This window comes from Alligator sinensis, unplaced genomic scaffold (assembly GCF_000455745.1).
Source record: "Alligator sinensis unplaced genomic scaffold, ASM45574v1 scaffold1317_1, whole genome shotgun sequence".
Classification (NCBI taxonomy): domain Eukaryota; kingdom Metazoa; phylum Chordata; order Crocodylia; family Alligatoridae; genus Alligator; species Alligator sinensis.
In genome coordinates, this window is record NW_005842766.1 from 326,020 (window position 1) to 345,889 (window position 19,870).

General features: G+C 45.5%; 1 protein-coding gene across 3 annotated transcripts in view; it reads left to right on the top strand.

Moving 5' to 3' along the window:
- The window catches only part of TSNAXIP1 (translin associated factor X interacting protein 1), a 107,156-nt gene that overhangs the window by 13,553 nt on the left and 73,733 nt on the right, over positions 1 to 19,870 (top strand). For 2 of the 3 annotated variants that reach the window (XM_014525229.2, XM_025216793.1), the window contains exons 2-3: positions 8,686 to 8,776; positions 18,017 to 18,123. In XM_014525229.2, coding sequence (XP_014380715.2) covers positions 8,686 to 8,776; positions 18,017 to 18,123 — 198 coding nt within the window. Of the gene's footprint in view, positions 1 to 8,685; positions 8,777 to 17,158; positions 17,185 to 18,016; positions 18,124 to 19,870 lie in introns of those variants that run through there. The other variant, XM_025216794.1, reaches the window with a different exon arrangement.

The window sequence follows — 19,870 nt, forward strand, 5'->3', positions numbered from 1 at the left end:
TATGCAGGGGGTCGGACTCGATGATCTATTGAGGTCCCTTCTGACCCTAACATCTATGAATCTATGAATCTAAAGCAAAAAAGACAGAATTCCAATGGCTTTGACTTTCAAGCAATATCTAACATTAAACATAGATCAAATATAAAAATATATATATTTAATGAAATATTAAGGAATTTTTAAAAGCACTCAAGCTTACGGTTTCACAGCAGATCTTAACAAGAAACGCTTATCTATGCTGGAGCATACACATAAGAGATACATTTGAGTTTATATATTCTCCTCTATCTCCCTTCATGTATTTTTATCTACTGGTAGTTACAAACCACTACTTAGTTGCCTATAATGAGTCTCACTTGAACCTTGGGGCTAGGGACAGAAGTTACACATAAACTGGTTTAAACCTGTAACAGAACATAAGTTCAGTGCACATAAACTAGTTTAAAAATGGCTGAAAATGGTGTTCAATAAACCTGGTTGAATGTAGTATCAGACTTAACTGATTTGGGTCAAATTGGTTTATGCAACCTCTGCCCCAGACCTCATCCTGGTTCAAGTTAAATTAGAGTCTCCCAGAATCCCAGCATGTTTTCTAGCCCTGGGCTGGGCTGTTTGTTCCAGCAGTAGAGGTGCCATTGGTCCCATATTGGATCGGCACTGATACAAGGAAAACTAACTATTGGCCATCAGCTTTTTTTGGCTGATGTGGCCAATAATATGGCTGATAAATGCCCCGTGCATGTGCACAGCCACGGTGCAGCGTACAGGTGGCCAGGAGCGCAGCCCAGCAGCATGGAGAGCAGTCAGATCCAGCTGGTAAGTCTGTTGTGAGGGAAGGGGCAGACAGGGGGTTGGGACAGATAGAGGCCCCCGTGGTGAGGGAGGGAGTGGGCTGGGGTAGGTACCGAACAGCTGGAGCAAAGCGCAGGACGGAGCCGTGAGTGGCTTGTCCAGAGGGCACGGGGAGGTGGGGTGGCAGCTTCTGCCACTGCACGCACCCTGGGAGGACATAGGAGCCATGTGTCCCTGGATTTGTGCACAGGGAAGGGTGGGCTGCCACTGCAGGCTGGGGCCAGGGCTGCGCTGAGCTCTTCCTAGTGGGAAGCTGAGCTGGGCTGCACTCGGAATAGGCAGCAGTGGTGGTAGGAGGGGATTTACAAGGAGGCTGAAGCCATCCCAAAATTCCCCATAGCCCCCCATAACCTGCTTCCCACTGCCACCTGCTCTGAGTGAAGCCTGACCAAGCCTCCCACTGGGAAAAGCTCAGTGCCGCCCCAGCCCTCAGCAGCAGCCTGTCCTCATCACATGTGCAGATCCAGGAGCACACGCCCCCATGACGTCCGAGGGTGTGTGCAGTAGCAGGTGCCACCCCCCAACTTTCCCGCACCCTCTGGATGAGCCACAGCTCCATCCCATGCCCTGCCCCAGCTGGACAGCACCTGCCCCAGACCCACTCCATCCCCTCAGTGCAGGGGCCTCAGTCTGTCTCCCCCCCACTCCCCTTCCCTCCCCACTTCCACTACAACAGACTTACCAGTCTAATGCTGCTCTCCAAGCTGCCAGTCCACATATTGACAATCAGATAGGTATCAGGCGATATGGCTCATTAAAAATTGGCCATCGGTATTGGCCCAAAAAATCTCTATCGGTGCACCGCTGTCCAGAAGAGAAGGGTTGGAGGTGTGAGGGGGAAGAAGAAAGGCAGGAACTGCACCCCCAGGCAAACCCTGTCTGGGGCCAGGGAGGGGAGTTAATCCCCCGCTTCCCTGTTACACCCCATTTCCCCCAAGTACAGAGCTGCTCTGCCCTGCTAAACTTACTGAAAGTTACTGCTGGCTGCAACTGTGGACTACAAATCCCAGAGGCACCTGGAGGCAGGAAGAGGAAGTAATGAGCTACCCTGCAGAGTCCTGCTGCTGTGATTGTGTACTGCAAATCCCAGAGACCTTGGGGGTAGCAGGAAGAAAAAGCAAACACACAGCCCATGCTGGCTTCATGCCAGAGCCATGCTCTAGTGCCCCCTGGCTTTTGGCCTGAGTTTCTCCAGGCAGGTGGCTGCATTTCCTGAATCAAAAGTGAATGTCGGTCCAGTTGTTTCTCAGTTTAATCTCTGCATCATAAACTAACCTGCAAAGACTAAATCAATTCAGCCTTGGACTTTTTGACTGTCTGTACATAGCCTAGAATAGGGCTGCGCAGAGCTTCGGGTGCGGACATGATTCAGAGGAGATTCGACCTGATTCAGTGGCCAAATCTCCAAATCCAAATCAAATCAGGGTACCAATTAAAAGGTCTGAATCAATTCAAAGCTCTCTGAATCGATTCAGAAAAGATTCAGAGCTTCAATGATTCAGGCAGTCCCTGCCTACTGCAGCAGGGAGCTGGAGCCAGACTTGGAGCTGGTAGGCTGCCCCACCCACCCCAACTCCCAGCCCTTTAAGAAAGCCCAGACTCACCAGGTGCTGCCAGGTGTGGGGGTGATCCCCGCTGCCCCTCACTGCTCCACACCATGTGAGGAGCTCTGCCATTAACTCCTCTGGCCCCACCCCCCGCTTCCCCATGGAAGCTCCGGCCCTTTAAGAAAAAAAACAAACCAAAAACCCTATACTTACCAGCTGCTGCAGCAGTCTTGGGACTTCTAGGGGCTTGTGCAGAGCCCCCCATGCAGCATGGGGCAGTGAAGGGCAGCGGGGGTTGCCCCTTGCTGGGCAGGAACCAGTGAGTCCAGGGGTTTTTTGGCTTTTTTTCTTAAAGGGCCGGATCTGGGGCAGGCAGACTAGTCATGGGGGGTGCGGGTTGGGACAGCGGGGGGGCGGTCGTGGGGCTTGTGACAGAGCCCCCCCATGCAGCTTGGGGCAGTGGGGATCGCCTCCCCCCCCGGCAGCACCCGGTAAGTGGGGGCTTTTTTTTTTCAAAGTGCCTGGAACTAGGGTGGGCAGAGCAGCCATTGCCAGGGCTGGAAGAGGGGGCAGGGGATGAGTGTGGGTGATTTGGCTGAATCAATTTGGGACAGTGATTTGAATCACCATATTGAATCACTGTCTGCTGTATCAGCCGAATCCGAAGCGAATACTAGCCTCTTCACACAGCCCTAGCCTAGAAGTGATTCATTAGTTATGCTGACAATTAGAAACAGTAGATAAGCAGCCAATTTTGCAAATGCCCCACTGTAAGTGATTCTTCTCTTGAACTCTTGGTAGTGATCTGTTCTTGTGGTTTTCTTGCATTTTATTAAACATTTTGTTTAATTTCCCCCCCAGCAGATTTGTGGTTATTTACTAGCCTTTATACACTTTGCAAGTAGTATTAGAGAAGATGCTTAAGCTGAAAAGCAGTTCTGATGCAACATCAAATTTGTACGAGCTGTGTCTATGGACAAATACATTTTGGAATTAGAAAAGGATTTCTAACAATGAGAGTGAAGTTTTTGAATGGTCTTCCAAGCACGGCCAGGAGAGGGAGTGGCAAAGGATCTGAATCTGTTATAGTAGACAGGGAGGTCTGGCTCAACAATCCATACAAATGATATGTCAAATCATAAATTTATAATTCCAAAGTTGGAGTATAAAGGTAACTCTCTTGCAGTGTGGAAAGTGTATAGAATTTCCATGCTTCAGGGCTTTTGCTGGTCACCTATAGGGGCCAGGAAGGATTTTTTTCCATTCATGAACACTACTACTGGTGATGTTGCCTCTTCTTGCTGAAGCTGTGTGCCACTGACCCACAGCTAAGGCTGTGGGTGTGTGTGCGCACATGGGGTGGGGGGTGTTGAGTGGGGTACACTTGTTCCTGCCAGTACCTAGAAAACCCACAGATTTCTGGTTATAAGGTCTTGTTCTTCCAGTTAGGGTCATACTAATCAATAAGTCTGGGGACAGGCAGGAATTTTCCTGCCACAGCCATTGGCACAGGCTCTGGGTGTTTTTCCTTCCTCTGCAACATGAGGCATGGTTCTTTTTTAAGGGTCTTCTGAGCAACCAACCAGGAATTTCTCTATCATTGTTGTGGCAGAGGATTGGCAGTGCTTTTATCTTCCCTCCTCTGACCCTATGGCATATTATAGGATGCCCTTTGTGTTTTGAGTATTGTGCCTTGTAGTTGTGTGTGACAGCTTAAGTGATGGTTTGGGGATTCTTTTGGCAAGTGTTTGTTTGTAAATGCAGGGGACTGGACTTGTTAGCCAAGGACTCCCTGTGAGTCTTATGTTTATGTTCTCTGTGTTTACATTCTACTATGTACGAGAGCATGGGTACAGAGCCCTACCGAACTACGGTCCATCTCATAGCCTGCCTTTGTCAGAAATAAATATACTCCATGCACATAGCCAGCGATGCCTCTGAAAAATTAATGTTTTCCTGTCTGTTGTGTTATTGACCTGTGTGGATTGCCAATAACTTAACACTAGTTCTGCAATAACCTAAGCACATTATCCAGGCTGCTAAAGCTACCCAAGTCTCCATGATGGGTGGGTCTACATTTGCATATTAATGCAAAGCAATAAACTCTGGCTCCTATCATGCTGGAGTTTATTGCTTCTGGGCACTGCGTTTACATGTGCGCCTGGGCCTTCAGCATGTTGAGCCGGGTCAGAGGAGCCCCAGGCTGGCAAGGGTCCTTGGGGGTCAGCCTGCCCGCCTGGAACTGCTCTGACTCAGCTCAACATGTTGCAGAGGGACTGGCTGGGACACAAATGCATTTCAGTGTGGACCTGGCAGGCACTGAAGTACTCTTGTGCCCCAGCCAACCCAGTCAGCGTCTACATGTACACTGCTGGACAAAAACAAACAAGCAAACAAACAACCCTTCCTCAGCAGAATAGTACTTGTATTTACAAATACTAACCTGCTGCAGAGTTTATTCATTTCCTGCGGACTAATAGGGCTGCACATGTGCTTCCCAAGCTTTTCCTCAGCATGACCCCTCACTCCCAACCCACAGCCCCCCATTCCTCCTCAATGCCCCAGAGATAGGGCCCGCAATGCCCTGCCATCCCCCACCAGTGCCTAAGCCCCATCTGCCACCTGCAAGGAGGCAGCAGCTGCTTTTGTCAGAGCAGAAAGTGGTGACAGGCTTCCACCCCTCCTCCCTCTGCCCCTTCTTTTGTGGGTGGCACAACCAGAGTAGAGCCCATGGAGGGAAGAGGGGGAAAAGAATGCAGACTGACTGTTGCAGGCTCAGGGCTCCCTGCCCTGTTGCATTCCTCCTTCCCACCCCCGCAGGGACCCCACCTCCCATCAGGCAAGCAGGATCTGGCATGGGAGGGAGCACCATGCTACCATGACAACCAAGCTGAGGTGCATCCTGCCCACCCAGCTGCAGAGAGGGCACAAGTCTGCACTGCTGCTGCACCTCACGTTGGTAGCCATGATGGTATGGCACTCCCTTCTGTGCTGGGTTCCACCCATTGGACTGCAGAGGCAGTCCCTGTCTGGAACTGGTCCAGCCCCATTGCAGCCCCCCAGCCTGCTGCAGGTGCAGAAACCTCATGACCCCAACCATGGATGTTGTGACCCATTTGGGGTCACAATCCACAGTTTGGGAACCACTGACCTAGACCCTGAGGGGGTTCTCTGGCTCACTGTTGTTTCTAGTCTCACAGCCCCCTCATTCACCCTGTGGTCTTTTCCCAGGCTCCAAGAGGACCACTCTGGCTCTGTGCTGCAGCTTCTAGCCTCAGAGTCTTCTCTCTCTCTGCTGAGGTCTTTTTCAAGACCTCAAGAGAGTACCCCAGCTCAGTGTTGTAGCCTAGTCACTCTCGCTTTTCTGTTCTCTCCCTAGCAAGTTCCCCCAGCTTTCTTCCCTAAGAGCTTTAACTTCCTCTGGCCAGCCAATTATCTTCCTCAGCTGGCCAAGTCCTCCAAGGCAGGCCTGCAATCAGTTGCTTACCACCTGCAGCTGGCCTGCAGCCCCTGCAAGCATGCAGGCAGCTACAGCAACCTGCTACAGTAGATCTTTCCATTGTAAGAGTAGAAATGTAACAGCACAGACCACTAAGTATCAATTATTTGTTCAGCACCTCTCTCCCCAGTATCAATTGCTGAAACCTCTGCCAGAATGAAGAGCTGCTTTTCCCTTTGAGAACTGACAGGTGAAAGCACTGATACTAGTTTAAGGTGTTCCACAAACATGGGTCAGCTGGACAACAAGGATAACCTGGTAGGATCCTATTGTTTTAAATGTTTTAAAATGTTGAGTTGGCACTTAAAACTGGCTCACAGGAGAGTCTCAGCAGCTTTTTTATGAGACACCCACACTTTGCTTAGCCAGTCTGAAAGCTTAAAAACCAGCCAGATTTCTCTTCATCTAAGCCTATTAGGCTCAGCTCTGACAGGAAATTATGTACAAACGTTACTGATTTCCTTGTTAACTAGCCTCATTCTCTTGTTGTCCTGAAATTCATTATTATTTATTTGTATTACCCTAGTGCATAGAAACCCTGGTCATGGACCAGAACCTCATAGGAATAGGCTCTGTACAAACACAAAACAATAAGAAGATCCCTGCCCCGAAAAGGCTCATGTTCAAAGACAGAGACAATGGTTATATAAAGAGGCAGAGGGAGGAATATAAGGAAACAATGAGACAACATTGGTTGGCATGATAAGCAATAGTGTCAGTAGGGTGGCCATCATAGAGGACAGTCCAGTTATTTTCTGTCCTCTATTGATATGAAACCCGACACCTTTATGTCCTCTATTTTCTCTCTTCTCTTGAAGAGAAAAATAGAGGACATAAAGGCATCAGGTTTTGTATCAATAGAGGACAAAGTAGCAGAAAACCAGAACGTCCTCTATGATGGCCACCCTAAGTGTCAGCACCCTCGTGACTTCAAGCCATTGCTAAGGGTTTAGCATCATGGCAAAGAAGAGTTTTGAAGGAGGAAGTGATGATAGAAAAGATGGGATATACTTTTGAAGGCTTTGAAAGTGAGGACAAGTAGCTGATGTCTGTTGTGATAATGAAGTGAGAGCCAGAGGAGGGATGCAAAGATAGAGGACATGGTCAAAGTGACAAGAGGAAAATTATCTTTGCAAGCTTCTTTACAGTTGCTACAGGTACAGTTGCTTTTGTCAAGCTAGAGAAAAGAATGTGCACTAACTGAGATGTGAAATAGGAAAGCATAGTTTTAGCTGTGCACATGAGTTGGAAGGGTCCTTTCTTAGAGATGTTTGGCAGAAAGAATCAGCAAAAAGTAGCCGTGGTTTGGATCTGAGAACCCTGAGATTGCAACAAGCCTGCAAAGATGACCTCCATATTAGAGGACCAAGTGACATGGTAAATTGTGCCAGTGTGTGACAAAATAACACTGCAAATTCAGTGTATTGTCCAGCATATGGTACCATAGGACGAAGTAGGTGTCAACCCTAATTCCCTATAAGATATGCATGGAGCCATATTTACATCCTTTACAAAAACAGTTCATCTACAGGTACCATTATCCAGATTATAACCTCCACAGCCGCATCCAGCCAGAGATCCCAGGGTAAAAAAAACCCATGCAAAAAAAAAAGCGGAGCAATGCACACAGGGGCAGCACGCAACACCCAAAACTGGAGCCTGGCCATCTGGAGCCATGCTCCGTCTGCTGGCTAGGCTCCAAGCAGCAGGATTCCCACTGCTGCAGCACCAGGATACCCCCAGGACCCCAGATAAGGTTGCTGGGGCTAGCCTAGTGCTGGCCACAGCCCCCGTTACCCCACCCAGGGTAACCTACCACATGCCAGAGGGTGCATGGCTCACAAATAGCAGTGGCACAAGGTGTGCCACTGCTTCTTGTCCCTGGGGAAACAAATGTCCATGCTTGTGTGGACACAGCCGACAAGTCTAACTCAGAAAACTCTGTCAAGAGAGGTGACAAAAAGTGAAAGGGGAGAAAATAGAAACTGCTCAATTAAATAAGCTGATGGAGAATAGGTTTAGGTTGGAGATCAGAAGGCAATATTTTACAGCTAGGGTGGCCAAAATCTGGAACCAATTTCCCAGGGAAGTGGTCCTCGCCCCTACCTTGGGCATATTCAAGGGAAGGTTGGATGATCACCTGTCTGGGGTCTTGTGAACCCAGCATTCCTTCCTGCCTGTGGCAGAGGGTCAGGCTAGATGATCTGTTCAGGTCCCTCCTGACCCTAGCTACTATGAAACTATGAAATTACAAATCTGCCACAGCCCAAAAGCAACAGGACTTCAGCTCTGGAAGATAGGTGTTTCATCAACATGGAACTTGAGTTCATTTAACTTACTTCTCTATCAAGTGATGTGGATCTAATTGACAATATTGTATTTCACAGCTACTGTCTAAAAGATGGGAACCACTAAACTAGAGTACTTCAGCTGGATGTTGAGGTTTGATTAGTGAATGTTTGTATGGAGCTTTGAAGTAATAAAGCATTGTAAATGCTGAATCTCACTAGTAGCAGTAAGCGGGAGATTTGACATAAGAAAGATATAATCGTTTACAGGCATGATAAGTAAGCAATCTTCTCACAGGAATCTGTCTTCTTATATTGTGATCAATCACCCCTTCCTACTGTGACAAATCACTAAGCCAGCAATTTCTGTAGTGTTAGGGATCCTAGAATTACAAAATTAGTGATAGAATTTCCTTTTTTTTGCCAAATTTCATTCAAAACAATTTTTGGATGTTACACTTTTTAAAAATAAATATTTTTTTTTACTGTCATTACACAGGGAATCTCTCCCACCTCCAACTAAAAGTTCAAGTTACCAGTCACAGCCTAGGAGCCTGAAATGCATCCATTCAGGAAAATGGAAAACTTTGGTGAGTGGAGTGCTCATACTTTTGCATACCCTTGCAATGTATTGCCAGCTTGCCAGAAACACAAATGCTATGCTAAACTTTATAAAATTAAATTAATCTGCCAGCATTTTCCTCCAAAGCAACAAGAATTTACATGGGTCAAAGGGCCACACTGAAATGCTGTTTGCATGTCACAATGTAGCTACATAAGGCTTGGCACTTACATAAGAACATAAGTAGGTCAGACCAATGGTCCATCTAGCCCAGTATTCTCTCTCCTAACAGTGGCAGAAATGGATACTATAGAGGGAGAGCATTGAACCAGATATCTCTAGAGTAACCTATCCTCTTTTCAATATCCTCCTGGTATCCACCATTATTGTTTTAGAGATGCCAGAGGGAACTTCTCCAGTCATTCTGTTCAGTAGCCATCAATAAATCCATCATTCATTAATTTATCCAGTCCCTTTTTGTTAACTACATGTTGCATAAAAATACTTTCTCTTGTTAGTCTTAAACCTGTCACCCACTCATTTCACTGGGTGGTCCCTAGTTCTAGTATTCTGGGCTTGCGGAATAACAGTTACCTGTTCACTTGATCCACACCCTTCATGATTTTATGGACCTCTATCATATCCCCCTCAGCCTTGTCTTTTCCAAACTGAAGAGTCCTAGCCTTTTCAGTCTCTCCTGATATGGCAACCACTCCGTATCCCTGGTCATTTTGCTTGCCCTTCTCTGTACCCTTCTAATCCTAATACATCTTTTTTGAGATGTGGGGACTAGAACTACACACAGTTTTCAAGATGAGGTGTACCATGGATTTGTATAGTGGCATGATGATGTCCTCCATTTTGTTTTTAGTTCCTTTCTTAATGATGCCCAACTTTGAATTGGAATTTTTGGTTGTCACTGCACATTGAGCTGATGTTTTTAGACAACTATCTACAATGACTCCAAGGTCTCTTTCCTTGCGTTGTAACACCTACTTCAGACCCCTGCATTGTGTACATGTAGTTGAGGTTATTTTTCCCTGGATGCATTACCTTGCACTTGTCAACATTAAAGTTCATCTTCCTTTTTTCTCCCGCTCACTTAGCTTGGTGAGTACTTTCTGCAGCTCCTCTCTATCAGCTTTGGACTTGACTACCCTGAATAATTTGGGAACATCTGCAAATTTAGAGATTTCACTGTGTACCCCCATTTCCAGGTCGTTAATGAAAATATTGAACAAAATAGGGCCCAGCAATGATCCCTGCAGGACCCCAATTTGAACTCCCCACATCCTAAAAAGTGACAATTTAGCCCTACCATTTACTTCCTATCTTTTAATCAGCTCTCAGTTCACAAAATACCCTTCCCTCCAATCTGTGGTAAGACAGTTCTTTAAAAATCATTTGATAAAGGACCATGTCAAATGCTTTTTGAAAGTCCAAATATATTATGTAAGCTGGATCCCTCTTGTCCACATCCTTGTTAACACCTTCAAGAGTATAGGTTGTAGCCATGTTGGCCTAAGGACATGGCAGACAAGGTTCTTTGGTTAAATCTGATATCTTTTATTAGACAAACTCAAATAGTTGGAAAAATTCTTCTTTGCAAGCTTTCGGGTACAAATCCCCTTTGTCAGGATGAGGAAGTGTCTGCAGATGGTCTGTGCTCTTCCTGGATGGAGTAGTAAAGCAGCCAGAGGCCAGTATGTATGCAAGAAAGCCAGTCAATCAAAATGTAAATTGAGATGATCAGTAGGTGAGAGACAGTTGGGGAGAGGGGAAATGAATGTAGCTGTAATCAGTGGTTGGGGGGGCAGGATGAGACTAGCTGGTAAAAAGTGGAGGGTTTACCTGGGGAGTCAGATGTTAGGCGGGTCATTATGTGTCATATCCAATGTCTATATTTAGTCCATGATTTTTTTGTATCCAGTAGATTGATTTGAAAACCTTTCACAGAGGAGCCTATGAACTTCACTTCATCAATCTACTTTGTCAGGCAATGTGCAAAAGTGTGGGAAAGAAAAGCTATAACCAGGGTGATTGGAGAGGAGGGGGATTATTAATATCTTTTATGTAGCAAAATTTAAGCAGGCAAGATGATAAAAGGGACAGGATTTTAAACCAAAATCCTGCCATTCTAATAATAATATTAGTTAAAATAGAATCCATTCCCATCTCTAATCTCAGAGAAGATGCAGGAGTTGAGGGAGGAAGAGCCAGAAGAGCCCTAAGAAACTTGTTCTGAGGTGTGTCCACATCATTACTACCGGCATAACCCCATACTTCAGTGCCGTATAAGATCTGAGAGGGAACTTTGGCTTTGTATACTGATATAGGAGCTTGGACTGATCATCCTGCTGTGGTTTCATAACATTTCTTTATAGCCACAGCCAATTGGACTGCCTTAGTTTTAACTGACTGAATATGATGTTTCCATGATGGAGAAACTGTGAATAAGACACTCAAATATGTATAAGTTTTGACAACTTCAAGTTTGGCTCCCCCCATATTCCATGGATATTTCATCAAACAACTTCCCCAATACATTATTTTGGATTTATCATAGATTCATAGATGTTAGGGTCGGAAGGGACCTCAATAGATCATCGAGTCCGACCCCCTGCATAGGCAGCAAAGAGTGCTGGGTTTAGATGACCCCAGCTAGATGCCTATCTAACCTCCTCTTGAAGACCCCAAGGGTAGGGGAGAGCACCACCTCCCTTGGGAGCCCATTCCAGACCTTGGCCACTCTGTGAAGAAGTTCTTCCTAATGTCCAATCTAAATCTGCTCTCTGCTAGCTTATGGCCATTATTTCTTGTAACCCCCAGGGGCGCCTTGGTGAGTAAAACCTCACCAATTCCCTTCTGTGCCCCCATGATGAACTTATAGGCAGCCACAAGGTCACCTCTCAACCTTCTCTTGCGGAGGCTGAAGAGGTCCAGGTGCCCTAGTCTCTCCTCATAGGGCTTGGCCTGCAAGCCCTTAACCATACGAGTGGCCCTTCTCTGGACCCTCTCCAGGTTATCCACATCCCTCTTGAAGTGCGGCGCCCAAAACTGGATGCAGTATTCCAACTGCGGTCTGACCAGCACCCGATAGAGGGGAAGTATCACCTCCTTGGATCTGTTCGTCATGCATCTGCTGATGCACGATAAAGTGCCATTAGCTATTCTGATGACTTCGTCACACTGCCGACTCATGTTCATCTTGGAGTCTACTAGGACTCGAAGATCTTTTTCTGCTTCTGTGCCACCAAGCAGGTCATTTCCTAGGCAGTAGGTATGCTGAACATTTTTCCTCCCTAGGTGCAGCACTTGGCATTTCTCCTTGTTGAATTGCATTCTGTTGTTTTCCGCCCATAGGTCCAACCTGTCCAGGTCTGCTTGTAGTTGCTCCCTGCCCTCCGGCGTGTCCACTTCTCCCCACAGTTTTGTGTCATCCGCAAACTTGGACAGAGTACACTTCACTCCCTCATCCAAGTCTTGAAGAGTATCGGTCCAAGGACCGAGCCCTGCGGGACCCCACTGCCCACACCCTTCCAGGTTGATACCGACCCATCCACTACAACTCTCTGGGTACGACCCTCTAGCCAATTCGCCACCCACTGGACTGTGTAGTCATCCAGGTCACAGCCTCTTAACTTGTTCACCAGTATGGTGTGGGATACCGTATCAAAGGCCTTCCTGAAGTCTAAGTAAATGACATCAACCCCTACTCCTGCATCCAGGTGTTTTGTAACCTGGTCATAAAAAGAGACTAGATTAGTCAGGCATGATCTTCCTGCTATGAACCCGTGCTGGTTTCCCCTCAGCATAATTTTTCATAATTTCACAATTTATTTCATATTTTATTTAATATTTCATAATTTATTATTGTTGTTATCATAATTTAATAATTTCATAATTTATCTTTAAGTTATTTTGTCCACAAAGATACTCAAAAGTTGTAATTGCTCTCTGTAATCCAATAGGAGTTCTTGACAGTATAATAGTGTCATCTGCATACATTAAAATAGGAATCAGGGTTGCTAATAGTTTTGGGGGATGGAAATGCTCATCCTGCATATTTCCAATAATGTAATTAATGTAAAGATTAAATAATAAAGGGGCCAAAATACATCCTTGTCTAACCCCTTTTTGTATGTGAATGTTTTGTGTAAGTTCACCCTTCAAGCCCCACCTAACTTGGGCCCATGGATCTTTATAATATTTTATCAACAAGTACAAAAGGTAAGGGTTAATCCCATAATTTATCAATTTCTCCCAAAGTTTGCTTCTATCTATTCTATCCTGTCAAAAGCTCTCAACAAGTCTACAAATGCAAGATATAGTGCTGATTTGCGCATTTGCATGTACTTATGTCTCAAAAATTGAAGAATAAATATGTTATCAATCCGTCCCTAAATCCAGTCTGATGTTCATATAATATGTTTTCCCCTTGTACCCATGCTTTGAGACGATATATCAAGTGGTGCCCAAAAATTTTAGCTGAAACGTCTATCAAACTTATAGGGCAATAAGATTCTGGCTTATCTTTTAAACCTTTCTTGAAAATCGGTACAATACTACTTCCTTTCCAGGAATCTGGGTGTGCCTACCTCGCTTCGAATACCCATGCATGCGCTGCCCTGGTGGTGGGCTCAGTGAGGGTTCATGTGGCCACTGAGAGGGATCTCAATCACCCTGGAGAAAGCCCCTAAACTCACCTGCCATGACTTTGAATGTATTTCCAGTGGAGGGGTCTTCCTCTGTAGGTCCCTCGGGGTTGATCACTCCTCCTGGCGGATATTTGCAGGGCTCCACCTCCCCTACACCCCTTCCTCACACTAACCTCCGGCGGGCCACTTGATGCTAATGCGGCTGTCTCTCTGGTTTAGATGACCTGTGATCTTCACGCCGTCTTCAGGATTGGTTATTAACTTCATTTCTTTGATAGGCTGTAGGCCTACTGGATAAGCTTGTCTTGTCTATCTTCCCCATCGTCAATGGCTACTTGCTGAGCCTCCTGATCACCCAGGTGGAATGGTGTCAGCCAGCTCCCCCTCAAGGCAGACCTAACCACTGAGGCACCCAAAGACTAAAAAAAAACCAGACCACAACCGCCACATGGAAGACCACATACAGCCCAGTAGTAGCTGAGGAGAAAAAAGGATTTTTAAAGAAAAGGATAAGAGGGCGGACAGAATGGAATGAGATCAGGATCCACTACTGCTTCCCTCCTTCCGCCCTAGAGCCTGAACCAGGTGGCGCCCCCCGGTGCTGCTCCACTCTGCACTCTTGTTGGGGTATCTTCTGCCTTTCCCCAGTTCAGCCTCCCTCCATGGCTTGGTACCTATGAGAACCTGGAGTAGGAAGCCTCCATTGCCTCTGGGTCTGCTATGGCTCCTTCGGGAGCGTGGTTGTCCCCTGGACGCAGGTGCTGCTCGTGACCGGCACGGGGTTTATTCTCTGCCACTCGGGGTACCTCTCCCCAAGTGCAATCCGTCCCCTTGTACCGAGGCTGTTTGCTGCTGATGCAGAGAGCCTCCACAGCCTCCACTGCTGCTCTCTGGTCTGGATTCTTTCCTTTGTGTGATGTCTGTAACCGGCGTGGAGAGCCTTCACAGCCTCTGCTGCCTCTCCCGCTCTCCCCGTTGCTGTTCTGGCGCTCCCTTTTATCTTCGCCGGCCGGTGATTGGTCCTCACGTCACCCACCGTCTCCAGCTGTATATAGGCATAGCTCGTGAACCGCGCGGGCTTCACTGTTTGTTCTTTTGGTGTCTGGTGTCCTGTGGCTGGTAAGTAGTTTTTTATTTTTTTTTTTTTTTTTTTTTTTTGGGGGGGGGGGGGGGGGGGGGTTGGGTTCCCACAAGTTGCGTAGCTCCCATCCTGGGGTCCCCTAAGGGGAGGGTCTTTCATAGTTTCATAGTAGTTAGGGGTCAGAAGGGACCTAAATAGATCATCTAGTCTGACCCCCCACCACAGGCCGGAGCACACGCTGGGATCACACGACCCCAGACAGGTGTTCGTCCAACCTCTTTTTGAATTTACCCAAGGTAGGAGCGAGGACCACTTCCCTAGGAAGTTGGTTCCAGATCCTAGCTACCCTGACAGTGAAATAGTGCCTTCTAATCTCGAACCTGAATCTATTCTCCAGCAGCTTCTAGCTATTGTTCCTTGTCACTCCAAGTGCTGCTGGGGGGAATAGGGCCCTTCCTTTTTGCTGCTGATCTCCCCTAACGAGTTTGTAGGCAGCCACCAGGTCCCCCCTCAGCCTCCACTTGCTGAGGCTGAACAGGTTCAGGTCCCTCAGCCTCTCCTCATAGGGCCTGCCCTGTTGCCCTCCAACCAAGCAGGTGGCCCTCCTCTGAACCCTCTCAAGGCAGGCCACATCCTTCTTAAAGTGTGGTGCCCAGAACTGGATGCAGTACTCCAATTGAGGCCGGACCAATGTCACGTAGAGGGGGAGTATCACCTCTCTAGACCAGCTTGAGATGCATCTTTGGATGCACGACAAGGTGCGATTGGCTTTGCTGGCTGCGGTCTGGCATTGGCGGCTCATGTTCATCTTGGAGTCAATAATGACGCCAAGATCCCTTTCCGCCTCTGTGCTCACAAGCGGGGAGCTCCCCAGCTTGTATGTGGAGCTTCACTCTTTGTTCTTTTGGTGTCTGGTGTCCTGTGGCCAGTAAGTAGTTTCTTTTTGCGGGGGGGTTTCCCATGAGTTGTGTAGCCCCCATCCCGGGGTCCCCCAAGGGGAGGGTCTCCAGCTCCCCCGTGGTTGTGCTCTGGGACACTGGGATTTGGCTCAGCTCAATTATAGAGTTATACCATTTTTCCAAAATCGGAGTCTTCCATTTGATGTTATCAATGTAAACTTCCACCGGTATTCTATCTAGACCTGGGGCTCTATTCTTCTGTTGTGATTTGAGGAGATGTGCTATTTGATTCTTTGTTACCTGATACTTAATTGTATTAGTGGGGGGTTTATTACCCCCTAGATTTCTATTTATTTGTTCCATATAAGAAGTACACTGATTGGAAAAATATTCTACCCAGCTGTCTGCAGTAATATTATTTTCAATTTATAATTAAAATTAGCTGTTCCCTTTGATACAAGTAGCCAGAAGGTTTTACTATCTTTAGCAATGATTGCTGGCCTCAATTTATCCCACTGCTGATTATAATATTCTTTTTTCTTATTCTAGAGAAGTAGGTTATATGCTTTCCATAACTTTCGAATATCACTCCAAAACGTTATTCCAGTGTACCCAGTTTTCCTTAATTCCCTGACTTTCCTATTTAATGGTCTTTTCTGCTCTACACATTCATCAAACCAGGAAGCATCTTGTTCCTTAAATGTCCGTATAGGATGGGAGGTTGGAGGTACTGAGAGGAGTGGATGGAGAAGATCCTTAATTTTCTGGCAGTGCTTTAAAATCTTCTCTGGTTAAGAGAAAGAATTGATCTGGCATAGGAACTTGCCCAGTGTCTTCTGCTGTAAAAACTAATGCAAATAATTTGTTTAGCTTCTCTGCTAGGGCCTTTGATGCTAGGGCCCCAAGTGCACCTTTTACACCTTGGTCATCCAACAGTTCCACTGATCCCCTAGCTCACTTCCTGCTTGTGAAATATTTTTAAAAGTTTTTATTATTAATTTTAGTATCTTTTGCTAGACACTCCTTACATTCTTTTCTGGCCTGCATTCTTTCACTTTTTCCACTTGATCTGCCAGAGTTTGTGAGCTTTCCTATTTTCCTCATTTAGGCACACCTTCAATTTTTTGAAGGATGCCTTTTTCCCTTGAATGGCCTCTGCTATTAAATGATGTGAGGGTTTTATTGGTCCACTTGATACCCCTTTTTTGGTTTGTGGTATACACTTTTCCTGAGCCTCTAATATGGTATTTTTAAACAGCTTTCAAGCTGCCTGCAGGCTTTTAACATTTTTTGACTGCTCCTTTAAACATCTTTCTAACTTCCTCATTCTTGTTTAATTTCCTAAAGTTGTATATTGCTCTAACGGACTTTTCTAGCTTACTCCCTTCTGTTCAAATATTGAATGGGATTATGTTATGGTTGCTATTACAGAGTGACTCACCAACAGGTACCTCTTGAACCAGCTTCTGTGTGTTACCCAGGGTTAGGTCTAGGACTGCTCCTCCTCTTGTGGGTTCCAAGATGAGTTATTCTAGAAAGCAGCCATTTATCACATACAGAACTTTTATTTTCACATCTCACCCTCATGAGGTTTTTACCTGGTCTATATGTGGATAGTTGAAGTCTCCCATTATTATTACCTGTCCTATTTTAGCAGCTTCTCTAAACTCCCTGAGCATTTCATAATCCTCTTCACCTTCCTGATTCGGTGGTCGGTAGTACAATCCAGATACTATATATATTTTATTCAAGTATGGAATTTCTACCCACAGGGATACTATGGTAGTTTCCCTTTCAGGTAAGATTTTTATGATGTTACTATCTATACTATCCTTAACACTCAATGCTGCTCTTTCACCTGCACATCCTACTCTGTCATTTCTACATGGTTTTTAACCTGCTAGAACAGTATCCCATTGATTATCGTCTTTCCACCAAGACTTTGAGATGCCTATTTTGTTGAAGTCACCATTTAATACCAGGCAATCTAGTTCACCCATCTTATTTTTTAGGCATTTTGCATTTGTAAAGAGAGAGTTATAAATGTTGTCCTTGCTTAGCAATCTGTTACTGCTCATGCTATTTGTCTGGAACTCTAGATGTTCTGGCTTGTCCTCACTGTTATCTACAGTTATACTTCTAACTCCCCAACTATTCTCTTCAAAGCAGTATTGAATCTGAAGGATGTCCCCCTTTGGGTTTCTGTTAACCCAGTCTGCATGCTCTTTTGCACCCACTGGCTTTCTTCCACTTTTTTGTTTAAAGACTGCTCTGATTTCAGATTTAATTTCAACCTATGTAGCTATGTTTGCCCTTCTGTGCCCTTCATAAGGCTCCACTCCAGTTGTGTGCACTCTATGGCACGTTTACTTGCTTTTCTCCTCAAACCTGAGGAAGAATAATTTTCATTCAAAAGCTTGTCTAATGTTATCCTAACCATACAGTTAGTCCCATAAAAGATATCACCCCAAAAATTTTGCCTCTCACATAATTCCTGGAGCATCACAGTCACAGCATCACTCCAAACACTGCAATATAATTAATAATTAAGATAATGATTATTATTTCATCCCCTTTTTTTAGAAACCCTGTGCACAGGGATTCACAAGTGAATTCTGCTTTCTTTTCAGCCCTTTCAGTTTTCTGCTGGTAGTCATTTATCCACATGGCCTGCCTATGCATCTGGGCAAGCAGTCCTACAGAACAGTCAACCCTGTTGTGATCCTGAGAAGAGAAGGTACGAGTAAGAACAAAGCTTTAGGCAGGAAGAGTTACAGCATGAAAGAGAAAATACAACTTTGGGTCTGGGAAATATGCTTGGAAGTACCAGGACAGCAGAAAGAGGTTTTACTTACACCAGGGAATCACAGAACAAGTCATAGGTGCTGACTTTTTATGGGGGGACACATGGAAGATGATGGACTCATGGAAAGTTTTACACATTTCAGGTGACAGCCCTTTTCCTGAGGGGTGCCAGCCCCTGTGCTCAGCACCTCCAAAACAAATTCCCCACCACTGTGATTGCTGGTTAAATTGCACCAGTGGGAATTCTAGCCTCAGATAGGGGTAGCATCCCTCAAGATAAAAAATGAAGCATAGCCAATCCTGAGCAGCAACTGCAGGAAGTATCAAGGGTGTATTTAATATTCATTGTTCCTCTTGTAAGGAAATACCTCAGATTGGTTCTGCAGTTGACAGTGTAATTCTATATTGATTCCCCAATGCACATTATATGAGGCCAACAAGCCACCAAGAATTGCTGATGATACTTTACTAAAAAGGCTTGAAGGTTTTTAACCGCAACTGTTTTAATTAGCACAGTATATGCAGTGTGCTTGAGGGGACAAGGAAAGGAATACTTCCCTGGACCTCCAGAGGGTATGCAGTGCTGAAGAAGTCCTTTTCAAATAATTGGTATTTTTTCCTGAGTCACTTCAAACCAATTGTTTAGCATTTACCATATCCTCATGCACAGAACTGCTGGTCTTGCTTTTTATATCAAAAGGATTCCCCATGCTGTAGGAGGGCTGAAAAAATATTAGTATCTGGGTCTGAAGTAATCCTTTCTCCATGTAGAACTTCACAGTCCCAGCTCCCATTTTCCTATGGTAGGAAGGAGCATGGACACTGACTTTGGGAAAAGAGGGCAGAAAGAAACAGCTCAGCTGCCACTGTAGCAACACAGGTGTGCTGGCAGCAGCCAGATGCCACAGCTGCCCCCCATGTATTGCAGCTGCCCCAGGCATCTGGTTGCACTATGTCTGTACAGGAGAGAATTGACTACAGTTCCTAGAATTAATTTGATAAGTGACTGGATAAAGCAGATTGCAGCTGAGAGCTGTGTTGTTAGCGGTTTAGAGTTTTTAAATCCCTTTCCTGAAAGAAGCAACCTGGTCAGGCAGGTGGGATATTGGAGGTTTGGATTGTTCACAAGATTAGTAATGGGAAGTGGATTTGTGTGAAGCTGTATTCATACAGAGAGAGAGAAAACACACATGAATCTTAATTAATTCAGCAATATTTTTTTCTCCTACCTTAATGAGGGCTAAAATGCCTACCACAGTTTTTGGCATAGGTGGGAATACAGAAAATCTCATGGAAAAAAACCTACCCCCTCCTTCAATATGTGCTGTACTCCTACCAGACAAAAATACAGTTTTACCCCAATATTTGTTATCACATATATTTACTAGGGAACTACCTGACCCCTTCGGTAATGCTACCTTCACATCAAGTACAGCTTTACTGAATCTGAGCTGTTAGATGAAGGGTATTTAGATAGCATTCTAATCTACTCACTCTTTCTTTGAGAAAGTTGGGACATCGAGATTTTTCTCTTGCTTTTTGGAGAGCTGTACAACTGTGGTAAAACAATCCACTGTAAAGCAGTGGTAAGGGATGGGAAAAGAACCCAGATACTAAAGCTCATTGGTTGTAAATTCATAGATGTATTGGAATTTTGGTTGTCATTTTCTGTCTTTCTG